This window comes from Lepisosteus oculatus, chromosome 25 (genome assembly GCF_040954835.1).
Source record: "Lepisosteus oculatus isolate fLepOcu1 chromosome 25, fLepOcu1.hap2, whole genome shotgun sequence".
Lineage (NCBI taxonomy): Eukaryota > Metazoa > Chordata > Actinopteri > Semionotiformes > Lepisosteidae > Lepisosteus > Lepisosteus oculatus.
Genome location: NC_090720.1, coordinates 12219847 through 12242720, shown reverse-complemented (window position 1 = coordinate 12242720; position 22874 = coordinate 12219847). Strand labels below are relative to the sequence as shown.

At 39.4% G+C, this 22874-nt stretch overlaps 2 protein-coding genes across 2 annotated transcripts in view; both read right to left on the bottom strand.

The window, feature by feature from the left end:
* LOC107075487 (tachylectin-2-like) overlaps positions 1-22874 on the bottom strand; it is a 57211-nt gene that overhangs the window by 14660 nt on the left and 19677 nt on the right. The gene's annotated exons all lie outside the window — the stretch shown is intronic.
* On the bottom strand, positions 15247-21668 carry LOC138225082 (uncharacterized). The gene is made up of 5 exons (XM_069183925.1): positions 21559-21668; positions 19374-19453; positions 17966-18818; positions 16369-16549; positions 15247-15929 (listed from the first exon to the last, which is right to left on the bottom strand). The coding sequence occupies exons 2-5, from the start codon at positions 19414-19416 to the stop codon at positions 15726-15728; spliced, it is 1281 nt and encodes a 426-aa protein (XP_069040026.1). The 5' UTR covers positions 19417-19453; positions 21559-21668; the 3' UTR covers positions 15247-15725.

Below are 22874 nucleotides of genomic sequence, written 5' to 3'. Positions count from 1 at the left end.
TGTGACTGCAGTTTCAGTCCAGTGTCTTCATAAAAGACACAGTGTGGCGAAACAACATGTTCAAAATGTTTTTAATATGTAACATAAAAAATTGAATAAAAACTAAACCAAATCATACCCAACATGAATGACAAATGTATTATCTTAAGACAAATGCAAACAGTAAATTCCTCCCTTAATTTAAACATATCCATTAATACCATTTGTCAATGAGTTCACAAGGAAACATATGTATGATAAAGAGTCTAATTTAATAGAACTATTTCTTTTGTCACAATCCGGAACTATAATTCAAAATGGTAGGCTCCCTTTGTAATTAAAGGGTTAAGTGTATAATCCATACATCTATTTTCTAACTTTTTGTATAATACTATTTATATAATATTCAATGTAGAAGATTCATTTATATAATAATCAGTTTATTTGTTTTGAACATTTCCCTTCATTTGAGTACAGCAGGATTTTTGTGATGACATACAGTACTTGGTTTCCCAATGAGGCTGTTGGTGCTTGGTACAGAGGACATATGGGGGATGGGGGCCAGTATATCAATTATCAAGATCTTTTCTCCAGAATATTTTTGAATGGCAATCCCAATGGGGCTGATAATAGTAAATGGGAAAAGGAAGTGAATCAAAGAGGCATGCCATGACCTTGTCAACTTCAACACTAGGTACAGCGTCTATGGTCTTGCTGTTGGAGGTCACAGATTGCAAATATTACAGCTGAAAGGCCATAAAGTAAACAGTGAGTTGATCTGGAGCCAGGGAGATGGAGTAATTCAGAGGCTAGTTTGGGAATCTCAATCAGAGTGGAGAGATAAACCAACTGACCAACTGTCCCTCTTTTCCCATCACGCTCTCCCCGAAAGCAATCAGAAAAAAACAGAAAGTCACATTAACGGAAACTTATCCACAAACTGCAACAGAGAGCTCCACACAACTCAAAAACATTTCAAACTGCTCAACCAAATAAAACAACAATTGCAGGACGTAAGCTTACAAGAGGGGAGATAAAAGCATCAGAGACAGTCTGAGTATCTTCTCAAAGTGCGTTACAAGAAAAGCAAAAGAAAGCAAAAAGACATCTAGAAGATAATAATTCAGGTGGGTAGCTGCATCAGCATGTGTAGGCTGCAAAGGAACAAGTAATAGGTTTATTCTTCAATAAGCTTAGTTCGTGGTTGTTTGTGTTATTCATCCAGGTGGATGCTGCACATTGGTGGTGGTGGAGGGAAGTCCCCATTACCTGTAAAGTGCTTTGAGTGGAGTGTCCAGAAAAGCGCTATATAAGTGTAAGCAATTATTATTATTATTATTATTATTATTATTATTCCTAGTGAAATGGAGTTTATAGCAGATGTTTGAGACAGTTGTCAAAAACCAAGTTCAATAAGAATCATCTGTCAGTAATTCATAATAAATTCTTGACGTCATTTAATCATAATATACAGTATGCTATACATAAACTCCCATTTACTGTAACAAATCTTTCTTCTTAATGTCTTCAGTCTGGGCATCAAGTTTTTGAATTAATTTTAAAGTTAAAAAAAAAGATGTGTCTAAGTCATAGATTTTCTAAATTTGCAATATGGGACACAACAAGAATGGTCTGATTGCATTTGTTAGGCACTGTATTTTTTTAGGTAAGCAATCTTTTTTAAACAAGGTTCTCGGAAGAAAACCTGAATTATCTGAGTAACTAAGATTGAGTACTGTAACTTTTTCCAGGGGGCTGGATTGGTCTTTAAAAGGTAAATTACTACATAAAACAGATCAGGTGGCAGCAAAAATGAGTAACTTACACACTCCTTCGTGGATCATGGAGTATGGATCAACCAATGAATGTGATGCAGTATACTAGATTATCAGTCTATTTTTCCTCATGATAAAGACATTTGGATTTTCCCAGGTAGTATACACTTCCCTGTGTACCCCTAGAGGTTGGGAAATAGATGTTCTACACATGTGATGCTGCTGTACTTAAATTAATTCTGGACAAGGTATGAAGAAGAATTTCAGATTGATTTTTTAATATCTTATAAATAAATCAATATGAAATATTTAACAATAAAAAAAACAAATATGAAGGTTTCTGAGGCTCCAAGTGACAGATATCTTGGTTGCTAAACAATGGCACTTGGAATGTTCCGGACAGAAACAGAGGTCATGGAGGAGTAAGGGGGGGCTTGGGGAGGAAGCCTGTTTTTTTAGTTTATTTTCACTGAAGAACACCATTTCAAGTCACGTAAACCTCACTGAATTTCTTTTACATTAACCAATTTTTTATATTTTACTATGCAGAACAACGTATAATTTGCGAAAAGCCTTCTAGTCTTAACTAAATGAATAACACTGCACACACCCCTGTGCGCGTCTCCTTGTAAAGACCTGTAATTCCCTGTATTGCTGACAACACTCTTTACACAACATACAGGGAGAGGGTTGTCTCCCAGCACTGTGATAAAGCTGAGCAACTGTATTCTGCTATCTCCAGTGTCTCTACTGACCTAAACTACTAATGCCCTCAATTACAATCATAATTCCTTTCATTAATATAGTGTAAGAGAATGGAGAAAGTATCGTCCTGATCCGTGGGATTCACGTTGCGGGTTTGGTATTCTGTAAGAACGATGTGATTTACGAACCCTGTGCGGGTCTACAGGCGAGGTAGCTGAGGTATCCAAGGCAGGCGAGGAGGGAGAGTGGTCAGTTATTCCAGGCAGGGTCAAGACCAGGTAGGAGGCTAGAGGAGAGACAAACAAATCCGATAGGGGCGAGGCAAGAGTGAGAAATCCAAAATCAACACCAAAGAGGCGACGTTGAGGGAGTCCAGACCAGGTAGAAAAAGGTACTGAGGAGGAAAGGACGAGGTGAGCTTAGGAGGTGGAAGAGATCCTACTACCAAGCAATGTAACTTATTGAACTGATTGTTGAAATAGTGAAGGAAGGGGTGTGTAAGGGAAATTGGATAATGAGGGCTTGATTGAGACCAGCTGCAGCAGTAACATATAGTGTTTTTCATTCTAGAAGAACTCAAAGTGCTTTGAAGGGTAAGTGCTTAAGTCGGAACCTTTTTTAAGAAAGCCTGTTTGGACTAAACCAGACAGGAATTTAGCTAGGGCACAGGCAACACCCCCCTCTCATACTTTTTGGAAAGATATAAAGTATAATTCCATTTTTTTTTTAAATTAAGGCGACATGGAGCTTGTTACATAAAGTGATGCCACTGCCACAGCAGAGTTCAATTTCGCAGGCTGTGGCTTCTCAAGAGAAGAACCGCTAGAGTAGAGTATTGGATCCTGAGCAGAGTTAGATCGGTGAGAAAATTTCCAGATGGCGAGAAACACAAAGCCAGAAGTGTAGTCCAGACATCGTGGTCGAAAAGAGAGCAGAAACCCAAAAGCCCAGGTAGCCGATACAGTAGATGAGAGCAATAAGCCAGAAGTGAAGTCCTTAAACCGCATTCAAAAAGGAACGAGTTCTGAAAACCAGGAAAGCCTAATCCAAGACAAAACATAAGGAATGAGTAGAGCTTAACAGGAATTTAAACCCAATGCTGAGCGCTGGGGTTACTGCAGACAGCCCTAAAGCTTGCTGGGGTTTGGAGGTGTGGTGGTGGACAGGTAAGGTGAGTGGTTATCTGATTGGATGTGGTCTATACCTTTTTAACGGGACTGTCGGTTGGTTGCATGAAGTCCTAGATCAGGCCTATCAGGTCCTTGACTGAATCCCAGCTGAGGCCTACACGAGCCCCTCCTTCCATAATCCCCTCAGCAAAGGTGGTCTCAGGCACCAACTGTTCTCCACGGCTCTCTGTCTCGGCAGTCGATCCCTTCTACTGTTTGCATTTCTCTATAGAGCTCTTTCTTGTAGTTCATTCTTGCTGTGTCCCATGTTGCAAAATTCGAAAATTTATGACTTAGACACATCTTTTTTAAAGTTAAAAATTAATTCAAAAACTTGATTCCCAGACTGAAGACTTTAAAAGGAAAGATTTGTTACAGTAAATTGGAGTTTATGTATAGCATACTGTATAATATGATGAAATCTGCTGAGCCTTTGTGCTGCTCTTTAGTGTCATTCCGGCTTTGAAAATCATCTACTTTGGATTCAGCCTATGGGCCGAGTTTCACCTGCTGTCCCCTGCTTGCTGCACACACTTTGCTCCCTGATTCCTGCCTGCTCTTGGTCTATTTTTGAAAATGGGCTATGGCTTACACTACCTGAAGCAGCAGAACATTACACATACTTAGTCTCCTACACAGCTTGGTCTTCCTCATCTTGTCAGCAGTGGAACCACCAGCCTTCCTTAGACAGGAAATTGATGGTTTACAGGCTGATCTGTTGGTGTGGAACTGTGTGATGGAGAGAGTTGGTAGTGGATGTTTGATTGCTAAGCTAATAAGTAGACACACACTCCAACACTTCTTTCAATTATTCCACCAGGTCATCCTGAGAGGTGTCTTTTCCTTTAAGCAAACATTCAGTTTCTGATTAACCCACAGAAGTTGTAAGTGCTATTTTACGATGGTGTCAGATTAGGAGTTTCGCTCACCTTGTGTTCTGAAAAGATGCTTTGAAACTTTGTGTTGGAAGATAGCCACCAGCGCTCAAGCTTGACAGCTGTTGTCTCTCAAAGACAAGTACAGTACTTCCTGTAGAGAAGCACTGCTCCCCTGTGGTCCTGCCTCGGGGCCATCACATAGGAGCGGCAATCTTAAAGGCCATCGGTTTCTCAGAACTGTGCTGCTGACTGATCTTCTCTGTTTTATGCATCTTATTTTAAGCACATCCCAGGCCCTCAGGCAAAGTTGCTCAATCTGAAGTGTGATGATATGTAAATTTCTTTTACATGAACCAATTTGTTTATATTTTACTATGCAGAAAAACGTATAATTTGCGAAAAACCTTCCAGTCTTAAATAAATGAATAACACTGCACACACCCCTGTGCGCATGTCCTTGTAAAGAACTGTAATTCCTTGTTTTGCTGACAACTCTCTTTACACAACATACAGGGAGAGGGTGGTCTCCCAGCACTGTGATAAAGCTGATCAACTCTTTTCTGCTGTCTCCAGTGTCTCTACTGACCTAAACTGCTAATGCCCTCAATTACAATCATAATTCCTTACATTTATATAGTGTAAGAGAATGGAAAAAGGATCGTCCTGATCCGCGGGATTCATGTAGCAGGTTGGGTATTCTGTAAGAACGATGTAATTTACGAACCCTGTGCGGGTCTCCAGGCGAGGTAGCTGAAATATCCAAGGCAGGCGGGAGGGAGAGTGGTCAGTTATTCCAGGCAGGGTCAAGACCAGGTAGGAGGCAAGAGGAGAGGCAAACAAATCTGATAGGGGTGAGGCAAAAGCGAGAAATCCAAAATTATAACCAAAGAGGCGATGTTGAGGGAGTCCAGACCAGGTAGAAAAAGGTACTTAGGAGGAAAGGGCGAGGTGAGCTCAGGAGGTAGAAGAGATCCTAATACCAAGCAATGTAACTGGGTGAACTGATTGTTGAAATAGTGAAGGAAGGGGTGTGTAAGATAAATTGGATAATGAGTCCAGCTGCAGCCATAACATATAACATATAACATCTTCATTCTGGAAGAACTCAAAGCGCTTTAAAGGGTAGCGCTTAAGTTGGAACCTTTTTTAAGTAATCCCGTTTGGACCAAACCAGAGTGGAGTTTAGCTAGGGTACAGGCAACACCCCCCTCTCATACTTTTTGGAAAGATATCAAGTATAATTCCATTTTTTTGGTGGAAAATTAAGGCAACATTGACCTTTTTACATAAAGTGATGCCCCTACTGTATCTAGCTATAAGATTATGAAGACATGAATATTTCTCTATTAAACAGTTTGCGTTTTCCATATATAAACATACAGGTAAAAATAAATTTAATATATTTGTAAAATAAAATTAAATGAATGCCATAAAGAATTTTGTTTTTCATACAAGGTGCTCAGGAGAAAAAAAACAGACATACTGTATCATCACACTTCAGATTGTTCCTTACAAAGCAAAGGTGATCACCATCTTTGGATATGAGACGGTTGTTACTGGAAGATGGCTTGGAGCTTCAGTGTCCAGAGTGGGAATAAAGGAAGAAATCCTTGACCTCAAAAAGTAGCCATAGATCTGGCAAAGACCTGTATGAAGCATATTATTCAATTAATGGGCAAATACTAGCAGTTGTGAAGTTGTATTTGTTCGTCATTATCTGCTTTTGTGCGATCTAAGAATACAAATACCATATACAGTTCTGTCCGTAAATATTTGGACAGTGACACAATTTGTGTTTTGGCTCTGTACACCAGCACATTGGATTTGAAATGACTGAGGTTAAAGTGCAGAATGTAAGCTTTAATTGGAGGGTATTTACATCCCTATTGGGTGAACCATATAGGAATCACAGCCCTTTTAGACATAGTCCTCCCTTTTTAGGGGACCAGAAATAATTGGACAATTGGCTGCCTAGTTGTTTCTTGGCCATCTGTGTGTTGCATTATGAGTTCATGCACAAGAGAGCTAACAAAAGTTCTAGAGTTGATTCTAGATGTGGCATTTGCATCTGGAGTCTGTTGCTGTCCTCTCTAAACACGAGGACCGAAGAAGTGTTTTTGCCATTAAAGTGGGCCATCAGGAGGCTGAAAAATCAGACAGCCAAAACATTAGGTGTGTCAATTAACTGTTTGGCACATTTATAGAAGCAAGAATGCACTCATAATCTTAGCAATAGCAAGTGACCTGGAAGACCACAGTAGTGGATGAGTGAAGAATACTTTCAATTGTGAAGAAAAGCCCCTTTTCGACTGTTGAACAGGTTGGCAACACTCCAGGATGAAGGTATACTGTAGATGTGTTTAAGACTACCATAAAGAAAAGAATACACCAGCATAATGGCAGAGAGTTCACTACATGATGCAAACCGCTGGTAGGAAAGGCCAGGTTATGGTTTGCTTAAAAAGCACATAAAAAGCCTCTAGTGTTCTGGGACAAAGCTTTATGGACAGATGAGACAAAGATTAACCTGTACCAGAGTGATGGAAAGAAAAAAGTGGGGAGAAAAAATGGAACTGCTCATGATAAAACACACCACCTCATCTGTGGAACATGGTGGAGGTAGTTTCATAGTTTGGGCATATTTGGATGCCAGTGGAACTGGCTCACTTGTCTTTATTAATGTGACTGCAGATGGGAGCAGCAGGATGAATACTGAAGTGTACAGAAGCAGCTAATCTGCTCAGATCCAATCAAATGTTTCAAAACTCATTGCAGCAGGACAATCTCTCTCATCCTAGCGTTAATCCCGCATCAGCAGGGTCCGCTTGTCGGCACACCCGTCTCCATTTGGTGGTTTGAACCAAATCTTTGAACTGACGTTGTCATTAAATGCCACCCAGAATACTCCAACTGGCGTGTCGCTCCGCCTGCCGTCAGTGGGGGGGAGGAGAACAAAGTAATGTAGCCAATTCATAGAGGAGGATTATTAGGAGGCATGGAAAATCTGGCCAGGACACTGGGGTTACACCCCTTCTCTTTTCAAGAAACACCCTGGGATTTTTAATGGCCACAGAGAGTCAGGACCTCGGTTTTACATCTCACCAGAAAGACAGCGCTTGTTTACAGCATAGTGTCCCTGTCACTATACTGGGGCATTAGGACCCACATGGACCGCTGGCCTGCTGGCCTCACTAACACCTCTACCAGCAGAAACCTTAGTTTTTCCCAGGAGGTCTCCCATCCAGGTATTGACCAGAATCACACCTGCTTAGCTTCAGTAGGCTGCCAGTTGTGAGTTGCAGGGTGACATGGCTGCTGGCTCTCATTACAGCAGGACAACGACCCCAAGCATACTGCTAAAGCATACATGGAGTTTTTCAGGCCAAAAAGTGGAATGTTATTGACTGGCCAAGTCAATCATCCAACCTGAATCCCATTGAGCATGCATGTCACTTACTGGAGACAAGACTGAAAGGAAAAAGCCCCCAAACAATCAGGAATGAAAATGAATTACAGGCCTGGCAGAGCATCACAAGGAAAGATACCAAACGTCTGGTGATCTGTATGAGTCACAGATTTCAGGCAGTCATCAATTTCCAATTACTTTTGGTCCATGAAATGGGGGGAAATGTGTATAAAAAGAGCTGTGATTCCTATATGGTTCACCAAATACATATGTAAATACCCTCGAATTTAAGCTGACATTCTGCACTTTAAACTCGTTGCCATTGTTTCATTTTAAATCCAATGTGCTGGTGTACAGAGCCAAAACAACTAAAATTGTCACTGTCCAAATAATGTATTTACGGACTGCACTATAAGCGTTTGGAGAGTAATCCAGTTGAATATGGCATGCTGCAATGTTTTCGCCAGAGGTTTAAGGGAGATCTCTGAGAAGCCAGACATGAGAAACACTTCTTTAGAAGATTGCTGGTCAATCCAGGGCCTGGTTTCATTACACTAGATCAGTTTTGTCCAGATCTTGAGTTATACAATGATTGCTCTTGCAGAGGAAGGTTGTATGCCCTTCACTTTGCTGATACAAAGAGACGACCGAAGCATGAGGAAGTTCTTGGCCAAACATCCTCATTTTAGCTGTTCTGGCTGTGATTTCACTTTCTCAGCCAATTCACACGATGCAGCTTCCCATAAATTTACAGTATATATATTGTCCTCCAATGGGACTTGATAAATTCCTGTTATTAAATTCCTTTACAACTCCATGAATCAAAAACAGAAATGGGGTTATTACATTGGATTTATTCCAAACTATACTACTGCATGGAGGGCCATGTTTCTGGAACTTCTTGAAACTTTTTACTCCTTAAAACCATGATTCCTGCTGGAAAGGACCTGGAGAAACATCAGTTTCAGAATTGGCTGTGTAAAAACTGAAACTGCTCTCTCAGACCAGAGAATCCATATTTTAAAAAATCAGCACCCACATGCCTGAACAACTACCGTCCAATTGCACTCACCCCCATCATAATGAAGTGCTTTGAAAATCTGCTTATTCCACACATTAAAGCCAGCATTCCAAAAACACTTAATCCTCTCCAGTTTGCATATCGCACAAACCGCTCCACGGAGGATGCAATCTCTATAGCTTTACACACCACACTTACCCACCTGGATAAAAGGAACACCCATACAAGAATGCTGTTCATTGACTTTAGCTCAGGATTTAACACCATCATACCCATAAAACTTTCTACCAAACTCAGGACTCTAGGTTTAGATACTACCCTCTGTAGCAGGATCCTAGACTTCCTCACCAGAAGACCCCAGACTGTCAGGATTGGCAACCTCACCTCCAACACGCTCACCCTGAACACCGGTGCCCCTGAAGGCTACAGTATGTGCTCAACCCACTGCCTTACTCCCTGTTCACCCACAACTACTGCCAAGTTCAGCGCAAACAACATCATCAAGTATGCTGACGATACCACAGTCGTGGGCCTGATCACTGACAACCATGAGACTGCCTACAGGGAGGAGATAAGACACCTATGTGCCAGACCAACAACCTATGTCTCAACATCAGCAAAGCCAAAGAGCTGATCTTTCACTTCAGGAGACAAGGAAAAGTCCACTCCCCCATCTACATCAAAGGGTCTGCGGTGGAGATGGTGAATAACTTCAAATTCCTAGGTGTTCACATCTCTAGGGACCTCACATGGGCACTCAACACCTCCAGTCTCATCAAGAAGGCACAACAGCGGCTGTACTTCCTGAGAAGGCTGAAGAAAATACGCCTGCATCCACAGATCCTCATCAACTTCTACAGATGTACGGTGGAGAGCATACTGACCAGCTGCATCACAGTCTGGTATGGCAGCTGCACCGCATCTGGCAGAAGGATCCAGACGCTCCAGTCACACACAACTAGACTCCAAAATAGCTTCTTCCCCAGAGCCTTCAAACTGGTGACTCCCCCACTCCCTCCCATCATACTATGATCTCTCCTAACTTCTTCCTGTACCCACAATGACTGTACTCCAACACCACTACATACACGACAACTGAATGTAAGCCGAAATTGTACTTAAAACTGTACTAGATGTAATATTTATTAATCACCATATTATTTTTGTACTGTTCCACGAATTACTTTTGCACTGTATTTGTCCTGTTGTATTCCTTTCTCTGTTTGCTTATATGCAGAGTTTGATTACACTTTCATTTAGTTACACTGTTATTGTGTTACAGTCTATTGTCCTGTCTTCTCTTCTATTTATATACTGCACCTGAGTGACTAATGAGAAACACTTTTCACTATACTGTGCAGCCGCATAAGTATAATGTCAAACAAAGCTGAATTGAATTGAATTCCATGTTTTTTAACATTGTACCCCCATCTGTCAGCAGATGTGCAGTACTATGTAGTAACATAATTAAAGTCAAGGGGAGTTAATCTTCAAAACTGGGGCTGTTTGTTTGGGTTTATCTAGAATTATTCACCCGTCTCTAAAAATTCAAAACATAGACATAGTCAGTTTGGAGGGACCTCTGTGTTCTCTCATGTCATACTTTGCCTGTGGTTGAGTTACAGCCTGTGAGGTCCTATTGTCAAGCCAATAGATAGTCTAAGAAACCTCATGCATCACTTTCTAATTTTAGGCTAATAGTACTAATTTTCATACTGTATTACAGTAATCCATGAGAGTTGGAATCCTTTGCAGATTACACTACAGTCAAAAGTTAAATTACAGTGGTTTTTGCTGGTAATTTTGCTTTTATACCAACCTCACCCCACCATAACAGGAGTCTAATAAGTTACTGCTGGAAATGGTAAACTAGACAAGGCAGGAGTCAGACATGTGCTGTACTGTGACACAGGACAGTGTGAGCAGGCAGCACAGTGTGTATTAAACAGGGGAAAGCAGCCAAAACAATTTCCAGGATGTAATCCAAAAAACAGTTGTAATTTTTTTTTAATTCATTAAATTTATCCTCAATCCTAAAATTAGGATGTGTAAAAAAGGATGTTCATTATTTCACCCATGTACTGCACAGTGATCCTTTAATTGGTTAGTAATGCTTTAATTTGAATCATACTGTATATTAAACAGTTCATACAATTTTTTTTTAAATTAAGACACTCTGATTAAACCTACAGGCAAAGCTCCTTTTGACAGAATAGTCACAATTTGCACATAAAAACACACACAAGTGCTTTCACAGGCCCAATGGTGGTATTCCCTGATCCTGCAGTTCTGTGTCAAACTTACTGGTACATCAGACATTTTTAATTAGAGCATTTCAGACTTTGAATACAGTGTTTTCCCAGGCTGGAGGTTTGATACCTCAAGAGGAGGAAGAGAGCCTCTATGTATTCGCTCAAATTAGCGTTCTTCACTCCTGAAAACTAGGGCGAGTGGAGAGAGGTTCAAGAAAAATTATAGGACATTTCTCTAAAGGTTTTCAGAAATGTGAAAATGATCTGAAGTTGCGTGAGAATGTAATATAAGGTTCTTAATTAGAAACTCTGGTGGTGCTGATAGTAATCCTGGTATCCGACCTGAAATATAACCATGGAACTGTTTATCACAAGGGACACTTTATGCAAAGCTGATTCATTTGGTGGTGCTTTTGGAATAGATGCATCTATTTAACACCCTCCATTTATTGCTTTTAACATGAGCCTATAATACTTTACTGCTGGAGATGGTAAAGCAGTGCTAGATAAGGCAGGAGTCAGACATGTGCTGTACTGTGGCACAGGACAGTGTGAGCAGGCAGCACAGTGTGTGTGTGAAACAGCGGAAAGCAGCCAAAACACTGTTCAGGCTGCAATTCAACCATGGACAAAAATATATCATGAGAAAACAGAGAAGAGTTACTTCATCTGCCTAAGTTTGCCTAAGTTTTGATTCTTTAGACACGGGACAATAATTCTAGATAAACCCGGACAGTTACAATTCTGAAGATCAACTCCTCTTGACTTCAGTGTTGCTACATGGCACAGTTTGAAATGCTCAGTTTACGAATGTGAGCTGTATATAAATATATACGTGTGGACAAGTCAGTGCGCGGACTGTGTACTGAGAGTCTCATTCCACATCACAGGTCTCCACAAACCCGGTGAGCCAGTGATTATGACACAGGATTGCGGTCCGTAGCGCCCTTGAGCTTGTGATTCTGTAATGCATATTGTATATTGTTAAAGAGAGCTTTACTGTTTTTCCAAATTTACAAAATACTAAATGTTTAATAGAAGTCCCAAATTACATTGCTAACAAATTAAAGGGGCGCTTTGTAATACGTGTGTATGTAATGATATTTTTTTAATATTACCCAATAAATATATAACCCACAGATAGATCATTTTTCTAAGTTTGAAGTACAGATTAATCTTCCCCTTGACACCGTTATTCTGATACATCACACAGACGGATTTTGTCAGAAGCAGCTGTTAAACTAGTGCGGGTTCAGGAAGCAGCAAACGCAGGGCGATCACTGGGGTAAAAAAGCGTTGAGGCTTTAAATGCAGAACAAAATGATCAGAATTAGTCATACGTACTGTAGGCAAGATCTTAAAACACAACAGTGAGGTGAAGGCAGTTAGAGTGCAAGCAAGTGTACCGAAACAGTACACAGTGAATTCCTTCCTAATTTACAAGTCCTGTTACTGTTAAAGGGGTGTGTACAGTTATAAAATCCATTTTCCGAGATTTTCATTTGCAACAACTTTTCAAAATGTTTGTCTTTCACTTGGGGTTGTGTGTAACAATATCGAAATGAACGTGAAATACATTCTGATTGAATGTGTCTTGTTTGCAATTTCGCAAAATGTTTAAGTTGGAATCGGTGTTTAGACTTTCTATAAGCATATAGAGTTTCTATAAACTGGGCAGTACAACAGCGAGCAATTATCTGCAGTTTGAAATGATGTGTACAATATGTGTTGTGTATGTCCATGTAAAATGATGCATGTATTTTGCCAAATGTCTATTTTAAAAACCACTACAGGTAGTGGCTAGACTCCTTTTACTAATGTTGGAATAACACAACAAAACTTAACTAAATAAAAAGAATGGGACATTGTGCAATTTGTGGGGTGGTATAATGAACATTGTTTCTTACATATCTTACTGAAATATAAAACTGCAAGCTGTTTTATGCACTCCGGGACTTTATAATGAAATACTATGTCAAAGCAAAGAGTCAGGAAAGCATCAAAATTGATATGATTTGGAAGGTGAAAATGTACGGAACTAACTTCAAGCCATCTCATTTTACAGGAACAATTTTTAAACTCGAATCTGAATACAAAATGTATGTTACACAGCCATCTTGGTCTACATTATAATAAGTGTAAAGTGACTTATTAGATACAATGCTCGTATGCCTAAAAATCTCAGGAGGGGGACCCTTGTAAAATTCACCACTTTTTATCACATCTTAGAGGCTGCCTCCTGGATGGAAGAAGAGGGATACATTCATTGAAAGATCAATGGGTTGCATCACAGAAAAGCTTTCTATTATAGGTAGTAGGTTACCCATATATACAACCAGGAAACATTCATACCCTTGAACCATGAAAGCCACCCATTTGCAGCACTGAAATAAAGCAGGGAGGAATTTAAGCAACGCAGTTCACAAAGGACTGAGAGGGAGTTGCTCTCTCTCTCATGAGATAGTATATCTAGATTATAGTGCACAACCAAGCAATGTGGTTAAAAATGAAGCACTTCTGAGTAAGCGTGAAGTATTGCCTTCTCTTTCATAGAGAGAAAGCATATCACTATATCAGGCTTAGAGGAGTGGCATGCATAGTTTGTGCCTTCTCCATGCCCCTGATCCAATGTACCAAAGAAGGAAACCCCAGAGGCATTTGTTCAATAAAACAGTAGATCTTCCTGTAGAGGACAGGATCTAAGTTATTCAGTGGTTTCTAATAATGTGGAAACCATAAATTCATCGAAGGAACAGAGGAAAAAGAAAAACTGGCAGCTACAGAGAGAAGAGTAAAGTAGGAGCAGAGAGAAGAGAAGAGAATGAGAAGACAGAGAGGAAGACAGAAGACTAAAGCTCCTTGTTCTAATCAGATTTTATGACCAGATTCAAGTTCAGTTTTTGAACTTTGTTAAGAGAACTTGCCATTCTACTGCTTTTAGGAAACGTGGATTTCCTATATAGAGAATCCCTGGGTTACAAACACAATCTACTGGTTAGTGAATGGATTTTATAGAAAAGGGAGGTTCCCATTCATTTCATAGCATCCTGATTTCTAAGAGATTGTGATGGCCATCATCCTTCCTCTACAGGGCGCTCCTACGTTTTCCAATGTGTTGCCAGTTGTATTTGTCCCAGCTGTATCTTATCCTGTTTTCCCTACTGAAGCCCGGCGTCTCCATAGTTCTGGGCTCAGCTTTGGAAGACGGATGCCCGGAAGCCCGCCTACCACCGGGCACAGGAGTGGCCCGAGAGCACAGGATTCACCACGGTGTCCTGACCTTCTGAGCCTGGGGCTCGGAGCGCCTTGTCCTGTCAATGTTTTAACTATCTGTATTCCTCGTTCCCTATTCCCTGTGTCTGTCTTGGATGGATATCCCGGCACCTGGACCTTGGACTGCACCCTGATTTCCCCTACTTGACTTCCTTTCGGACTCGTGCGCCTGCACTCCCCCCTGCACCAGATCACTGCCGTCACCACCCCCTGTGTTTCCACCCACCCTGATCCTGCTGTGTCCTACCTGATGTCCTACTCCAGTCACTTCCGGATTATACCGTCTCGCATAGAGTCTTTAACTACATTTCACGGTATTTCCCGTGACAGAGATTTAACTATTAGGTCGAATAATGAAAGTTAAGATAACTTTGCCCACTTGGCTCAGGGTTAACCTCCTGACATAGGAGGAGGAGGCTAGAGTCCTTCTGGGAGGCCATGCAGAGAGAACACTGACCAAGGGGTAGCTGCAGAGGTGGAGATGGGGTGGAAGAGGGATGCGAAAGACAAATGTAAGGGACAGAGGGAGATAATGTACAGTATCTATGATGGTTGAGTGAGAAAGTGATGTCCTGATTAATTACAAATTACAGACAGCTGAGCTTTCATCATAAACTCCTTTAAAAAAGTTGAATTCACGTTTTAGCCTTCAAGAACCAGGGCTTGGTTTATTAAATGCCAATCTTTAGAAAGAGGTAACCCAGAAAGCTAAGTGCACTCAGGCTCTGCTGGACCGGAATTGGACACTGGTAGTCAACAAGACAAAAGAGAGACAAGCAGAAAACATACACCCTTCAAATATTTTATTGACGCACTTCTCATTTTAAATTATTTAGTATTACAAAAATACTAAATATGTTCCAGGCACCAAAATGATTATTGAAATGAAATTTAATATTATCATAATTTAATGAAATTATTGCATCATCATTTTATAATTATTACAAAAATTAAGGAAAAAACCCAAGTACCGTATAGTGAAGATGATTAAATGCAATAGCTCTGAACAATCCAACACAAATGGCTTGGCATACAATTAGTTCTAATTATCATATCAAATTGTAGTTTAAAAGAGAAATTTATTCAAACAAATTCCATGATCAGAGAGAAATTAAGCAAAGTAGTATACTTATGCTGTTTAAGGAAATACCCCTTTTACTAGATAACAGCAAAAGCTAAATAGCTTTGAATGTTAAATTACTGGAATTTTCATATATATATACTCTGTAAGGTAAAGTATCTGCATGCATGTAACTACTAAACTGTTTTAGTTAACAATAGGCTCTTCCTTTATTGCCACTTTCGAAACTGAAGCTCCAGTCCATGTCCCAGTGATAGTGGTCTGGTGTCCGAAGACAGTGAGCACCTTCGCTGTGTAAGGAACATCAATGATCCCCTTCTGGACTACAGCCTTGAATCTCACAGCCTCCCCAGGGGCCACTGTAGCATTCAAGCTGGATGTATTAACAATCTGCAATGAAAGAAGCAAAAGCCATTGGCTGGGGTCTCTGCTTTCAGAAAACAGTGGACAAATACAGCATTCAAAACCAGTAAGCTAAAGCAGTTCACTGGTTATGGCAATAAAAAAAACAAAGGAAGAGGTAAAGGTTTATTCCACGCTGAAAGGGAAAGAAAAGAGACAGTGTTTCATCTGTAGAGCCTTTTTCAGATGTGCTTGAACTTAATAAAAAAACAAGGCAATTTAAGGAGTTAAGTTGTAGTTAAAATGTGCATAACAACAGTGTTCTAGTATCAAAGTCACCATGTTAGTCAAGTGCCCTGTTTTCTTCTTCCATTCCACATATACAAAACAGCGATGTCTTGCTCAATTTCTTTGAGTAACAGCCCAGGGGGCTTAAAGGCACCATTCATCTTCAATAGCTTAATCCACTACTGGGAACATACTGTACCTCTTTCCTTTCTGTCTCTGTAAAACTCCAGTTGTGAGTAGTACTGGCATTAATAGAGACTGTGGTTTCATTCGCAGCCAACAATGGGATTCCAGCTTGAAAGGTTGTTGATGCTCCAACTGCCAGAGTAAATTCATGAGAATGGGTGAAAGAGCTTTCCAAGGAAATAGTTTCAGAAAACCTGAAAAAAAAATCACATTCTATTTTAGAACTTCTTGTTTCAAAGCTGCAGACTGTATCAACCTGGCTGCACCACACTGGGAGAAGGAGGACTTGTGCAAGTACTTGCCTGACAAACCAGCCGGGTGAATTTCATGAACTTCAGAGATAGTGAAGATGGCAAGACAGGGTTTTTTCATGTTGTTACTGCTTGCTCAAATTGTGGCTGACTAAAGCCTACCCAAACCTGCTGACACTCTCCAGGTGTGGAACCTCCCAGACACAGACAGCTGATGGTGCATCTGCAATTTCCCTCACGGGATCAATAAAGTATCTATCTATCTAAGTAAAGCCATTGACCATGAGAAGAACATGCAAAATCCTCACGGAGGAGGACTGGACTAGAGTCAAACTCAGGATTCAACAGTTTCGAAGTAGTTTCTTTGCAAGTTTTTGGCTGTTCTTTTGCAATGTTAGTAATTTTTGTATCTTCTGCTGGTGTTCCTTCATCTTTTCTGTCACATATTCTAATTCTCCTCAAGCCCGAAAATACCCTCATGACATCATCATTAAATTCAGCATATATAGAGTGGACAGGAAGGTAAGTTGGTAGTTTTTCAAATGTATTGCAGTACATTGATGATGATGAAGATAATAATTACAAGTAACAAGGACTCCCCTCCACTACCATCAATGAGTAGCTCTGCCAGAGTGCACCAATACACTCATCACACAGCAGCTCTCAATGGGGAGGAGAACAGAGAGTTGAAGCCAATTCATAGATGGAGATTACTGGGAGACCATGATTGTTAAATTCCAATCTAAAATTTGTCCAGGACACCATGGTAACACCCCTACACTTTTTGAGAATCACCCTGTTATTTGTAATGACCACAGAGAGTCAGGGCATCGGTTTTATGTCTCATCCGTCTCACATTATAATGTCCCCGTCACTATACTGGGGCATTAGGACCCACCCAGACTGCAGGGTGGGCACCCCCCACTGGTCCCACTAACACCTCTTCCTGCAGCATTCTTAGCTTTCTCTGGAGGTCTCCCATACAGGCTCACACCTGCCAGTTGTGTTGCAGTGTGGTGATTCTTCTTAACCACTTCTATAACATTTTTAAAATTGTTTAAAGTCAAATTGAGAGTCAAGTGATTTACTGACAGGTTATAGTTGAACATATATGTAGAAATGAATCTAAAGGTAGATTTTTCATTTAATAATATCTCAAAATAAATTTTCAGACATCATTAAATTCAAATTTTGTTACCCTTAAACATCTTTGTGTTAAATTTGCCAAATGATTACCAGCAGTCCTACAATTTAAGTTTTAGATCTATTGGCAGTGTATTTTGTGTGTAATTTTTGTAAATATTGTGTATTTTGTGATATACAGAAAAATGAAAATACAACTTAGAATGCAGCACTTACTGGAAAGTTGCAGTGTAAGGAACAGAGCCGGTAGAGTTGTCACAGTCATGTTGCCCAACTATCAGAGGCTCTTTTGAAAGAATCTTTGCATCTTTAACAGAAAAATCCAAACTTAAAATTTGACTTATGGTTTTATCTTGCGTGAGGGCAAGGATTGGGAATTGATTGTAGCCAGATCCAAGATTCTGTGCTCTTCCAATCCAGTTATCACTGGCAATCCTGGGTGGTGGGGCAGTGTAGATCTTCCCTCCATTCTTGGAGACACACCACAGATTGCCATCAGGAGAGAAGGCCATGAAATGGGTAAGTTCTGTCCAGCCTCCAGTTCCAATAATCTCACTGTTTTTACTCCAGATGTAGTTCATATCATTCGGAGGGCTTCCTTTAAGCAGATTCCCTTCTGTGGTCACAGTGTACAGGATACCCGCAGGGTCAAAGAACAGAGAAGGGAAGCACCATCCTCCAGTTCCTATCTTCGTAGCAACCCTGTACATCCAGGACACGTACTCATTCTCAGGAGGGGGACCCCTGTAAAGTTCACCACTCTTCATGACAACATAGAGTGTGCCGTTTGGATGGAAGAAGAGGGAATGAACTTGATCCCACCCAGACCTTCCTACACACCGAGCTTTCTGCTTCAGCCAGTTCTCATCTGGATTCGCTGGAGGAGACCCAGAATACAGCTGTGCATTACAGACTGCAAACATTGTTCCTTGAGGGCTGAAGGCGACGTGAGAGATGCCTTGCAGATTTCCCACATATTTCGAATATTCACTAAAGTTGTCATTGTAATTATTTGGGGGCAGTCCAATCTTGATACTCCCTGATCTTTCCATGGCAAACAGCACCATACCTTTCCCAAAAAAAAATATATAATCAAATAGTGAACAAAATAACCAATTTCACCAACTTCAAATATCCTAATCTTTAAAAGACCATTATATAATAGTAATACATTTAATATAAAATCTAACTAATGAAAACAAAGCAATAAGAAAAAAGGACAGATTGTAATGGTTTATTAGGATTTGGTGTCCTCCCAAAGTGGGAAAATAATTAATCAAAAAATTCAGTGAGAAACTTGAAATTGTTTTACATACAGTATTTATTATTCTAAGTGAACTGTTTAGAATCTAAATATTATCTGGCTGTAGAGCTCTTTCAGTTTTTTTCTTTTATATGACATGTTAAAAAATTCTGGAGCTTTGAAACCTTCAATCTTGACATTATAGAGTAATTCGTGTAGATCAATTTCAAGATTAATTTCTGAGTCATTGATATCGGAGTCTCAGCCTTTGAGCTCACTGTCGTGTGAGTTGATGGTGCCCTGAGTGCCCATTTTATCCCTTCAGACAGCTCCTGTAATACAGTTTATCTGTGAAACAATGTCAGTTCTCTACATACTCACACATATTGTCTGCTGCTCCTGAAGTCTTAACCTGGTCAGACATGGTCTCTTTCTGAAGATGAGGTCAACTTTCTGTCTGTCTGCAAAACAGAATTCCATATACAAAATAACATTATTTTTCACATAACTTACAAGTAGGTACTTACTACTTAGAAGTTTCCTAATATTCTAATAATGCATGTTACATCTACAGTACCACAAATATACAGTATGTCAAACTACCAACTGCATTCTGTGTTAATTTTCCCCTTGAGACTTTTATTCTGATACATCAAGCGGGTTGTGTCAGAGGCAATTAATAATGAATTTCTTAATTTTTGTTTGTTATGCTAGTGTGGATTGAAGCTATATTTGTAGGAAGAAATGAGCAAAATTAATCATATATAGATAAGTTCTTAAGACAGCAGTGAGGTGAAGACAAGTACACTGTGAGAAACTATACATAAACAATACACAGTTCACTCCTTCCTAATTTACAACTGCTATAGTATTACCAAGGGGTGTATCCACTTATAAAAAAATCTTTTCTAGATTTTCAATTATAATTACTTTTCTGTTTGAGCATTTACATTGCACTTGGAGGTTGTAACTTACAATATGTAAATGAACATTAAATACATTTTAATTAAATGTGTCTTGATTTCAAGCTATTAGGTCACAAAATGTCTTAGTTTGGAAACATTGTGTAACTGTATGTAAAATTCCTATTAGCACTGTATGTGTTGTGTACTGTATGTCCATATAATGTGACTTGATTATCAAACATGGCTTTGCCTGTATGTTTTTTCCAGATATCTATTTTAATAACCACAAAAGACAATGTTCAGAATCCAACATTTTTTAGATTTTCACATAATCTGTTGCAGGACTACATTACTCTCTGGAATTGCCAGGTGGCACAGCGAATCTATCTTAATGTGGCTTTTGCACAAATCGTATTTTAATTATAACAAGTAAATGTTTATTAACCCATTAGTGCTTTCCTGCACTAATTATACTGTACAGTAACACTAACTGACATTTTTCATTTTTTAATTAAATGCAGTAACAGAATTATTCGTAATGAAATATAAATTAATAGTAATTAGAGAACAGACAATTTATTGTTAGAATTGTACATAGTGGCTTTATATACTAATTGAAACAATAAGAAAATATATCTTATTTAAAACAAAAAAGAGGTTTTAAGTGATTTGAATGACTTTCAAAGAATGACTTACAGTACAGTATGTCACTCTAATTGACTAGTGTTACTTTTTCCATTTTCTACAAAAGGTTCAATGAAGCTACAAGCTTTTCATTATCCATTACAGCAATAAGACACCAAGTGTTCATGGAAAACATTATAACTTTATATTATTTTATAATGATAATAAACATTAGGTAGTTCAAACGAGCATGCCAGAATGTTTCCAAAATAACCATAGCAAGTGACAAAGTTAAAGACTCTGATGCAGAAAACGTTTATGAAAAAGATGGAATACTGCTTAAAGTTTTATAAAGCAAATTAATAATTAAATATACAGCATATTATCCACCCATCCATTTTCTAACTGTCACGGAATCTGGGGTATAGCTGTGGAGAGAGACCGGCAAGAAAGGAGGACCCTATGTGTAGCGGCAGGAACAGAGCAAATAAGGGGGTTTGCTCCGGGCTCAAGGTATCGGGCGAAGTCGGAACGAGACATAAGACCTCAGGTAGCGGATGTGGGGCGACGTGGTGAGGCGAGCCTCTCTACAACCAATCCCAATACCGAGCGAGAGGAAAGTGAGACCCGGAAATATATAGCCCCAGACAACAAGACAAACCAGAAGAGCAAGTAAAGCACAGAGAAACAAGGAACAGGACAGATACATGTACAGTTATGTGATTATTATTTAGTCAAGCAAGATGCAGTAGGACCATACATAGGATTGGTAACAGTAATGTACAACGCTTGCCCTTGGGAATATTATGGTGTACAGTAGTATCAGACATTTACTAAAGTAAATGTACTGTGGGATAGTAATGATTCCCAGAAACATTGCCATGGTATTTTCTTGATATTCTTATGATATAGTATAGTAAAACATTCTGAAGGCAAATCACATCACTTACGGTGGTTATACAATTGTAAATTGGAGAAAATACTGTAAAACACTGTAATGATGACCTGTAACACATCAGCTATGAAATGAAACTTACCTTGGTTACACTCTGAAGAAAGCAGCTTTTGAATCACACTTGGTCCAGCAGGTACTGTATGAGTATCAAGGTAACGATTTCTTCAGTGCTTCCTCTCTGACTGTAAATGCCTGTCCTCAGCTTCATATTTATACATACAGTATAAAAGTAAAAACACCTTAAAACGTTTTGGATTGGATATTATCCTTCAACACTCCCCTTTCACATGCAGATATCAGTTTTTTCTTGAAAACACATCAAAGACACATTTGCAGACAGAACAAGTTCTGTATGTACAGTATATCGAAACTGTTTGCATTTTTTAATATTCCTGCTTTTATGTAACTGAAATTCATTTGTTTCCCCAAAATTTGATTTCCAAATTAAAACAGAAGTATTTCTTGAACTGCAGCAAAGATTGCGAAATGACTTATGTGACTGCAGTTTCAGTCCAGTGTCTTCATAAAAGACACAGTGTGGCGAAACAACATGTTCAAAATGTTTTTAATATGTAACATAAAAAATTGAATAAAAACTAAACCAAATCATACCCAACATGAATGACAAATGTATTATCTTAAGACAAATGCAAACAGTAAATTCCTCCCTTAATTTAAACATATCCATTAATACCATTTGTCAATGAGTTCACAAGGAAACATATGTATGATACAGAGTCTAATTTAATAGAACTATTTCTTTTGTCACAATCAGGAACTATAATTCAAAATGGTAGGGTCCCTTTGTAATTAAAGGGTTAAGTGTATAATCCATACATCTATTTTCTAACTTTTTGTATAATACTATTTATATAATATTCAATTTAGAAGATTCATTTATATAATAATCAGTTTATTTGTTTTGAACATTTCCCTTCATTTGAGTACAGCAGGATTTTTGTGATGACATACAGTACTTGGTTTCCCAATGAGGCTGTTGGTGCTTGGTACAGAGGACATATGGGGGACGGGGGCCAGTACATCAATTATCAAGATCTTTTCTCCAGAATATTTTTGAATGGCAATCCCAATGGGGCTGATAATAGTAAATGGGAAAAGGAAGTGAATCAAAGAGGCATGCCATGACCTTGTCAACTTCAACACTAGGTACAGCGTCTATGGTCTTGCTGTTGGAGGTCACAGATTGCAAATATTACAGCTGAAAGGCCATAAAGTAAACAGTGAGTTGATCTGGAGCCAAGGAGATGGAGCAATTCAGAGGCTAGTTTGGGAATCTCAATCAGAGTGGAGAGATAAACCAACTGACATTTGGATGGACGAGACTCAGAATGAGTAGGAAAAGGGTACACAACACGAGTTGGCTTCACCGCAGAAGCT

What these genes read in the sequence shown, in the direction of transcription:
- LOC138225082 (XM_069183925.1), bottom strand. Translation starts at nt 19,416, where the DNA reads ATGTCTGACCAGGTTAAGACTTCAGGAGCAGCAGACAATATGT. An exon ending in AGGAGCAGCAGACAATATGT is followed by an intron (nt 18,819 to 19,373) that starts GTGAGTATGTAG and finishes TTTTTGGGAAAG; the next exon opens with GTATGGTGCTGTTTGCCATG. An exon ending in CAGAGACAGAAAGGAAAGAG is followed by an intron (nt 15,930 to 16,368) that starts GTACAGTATGTT and finishes CTTTCATTGCAG; the next exon opens with ATTGTTAATACATCCAGCTT.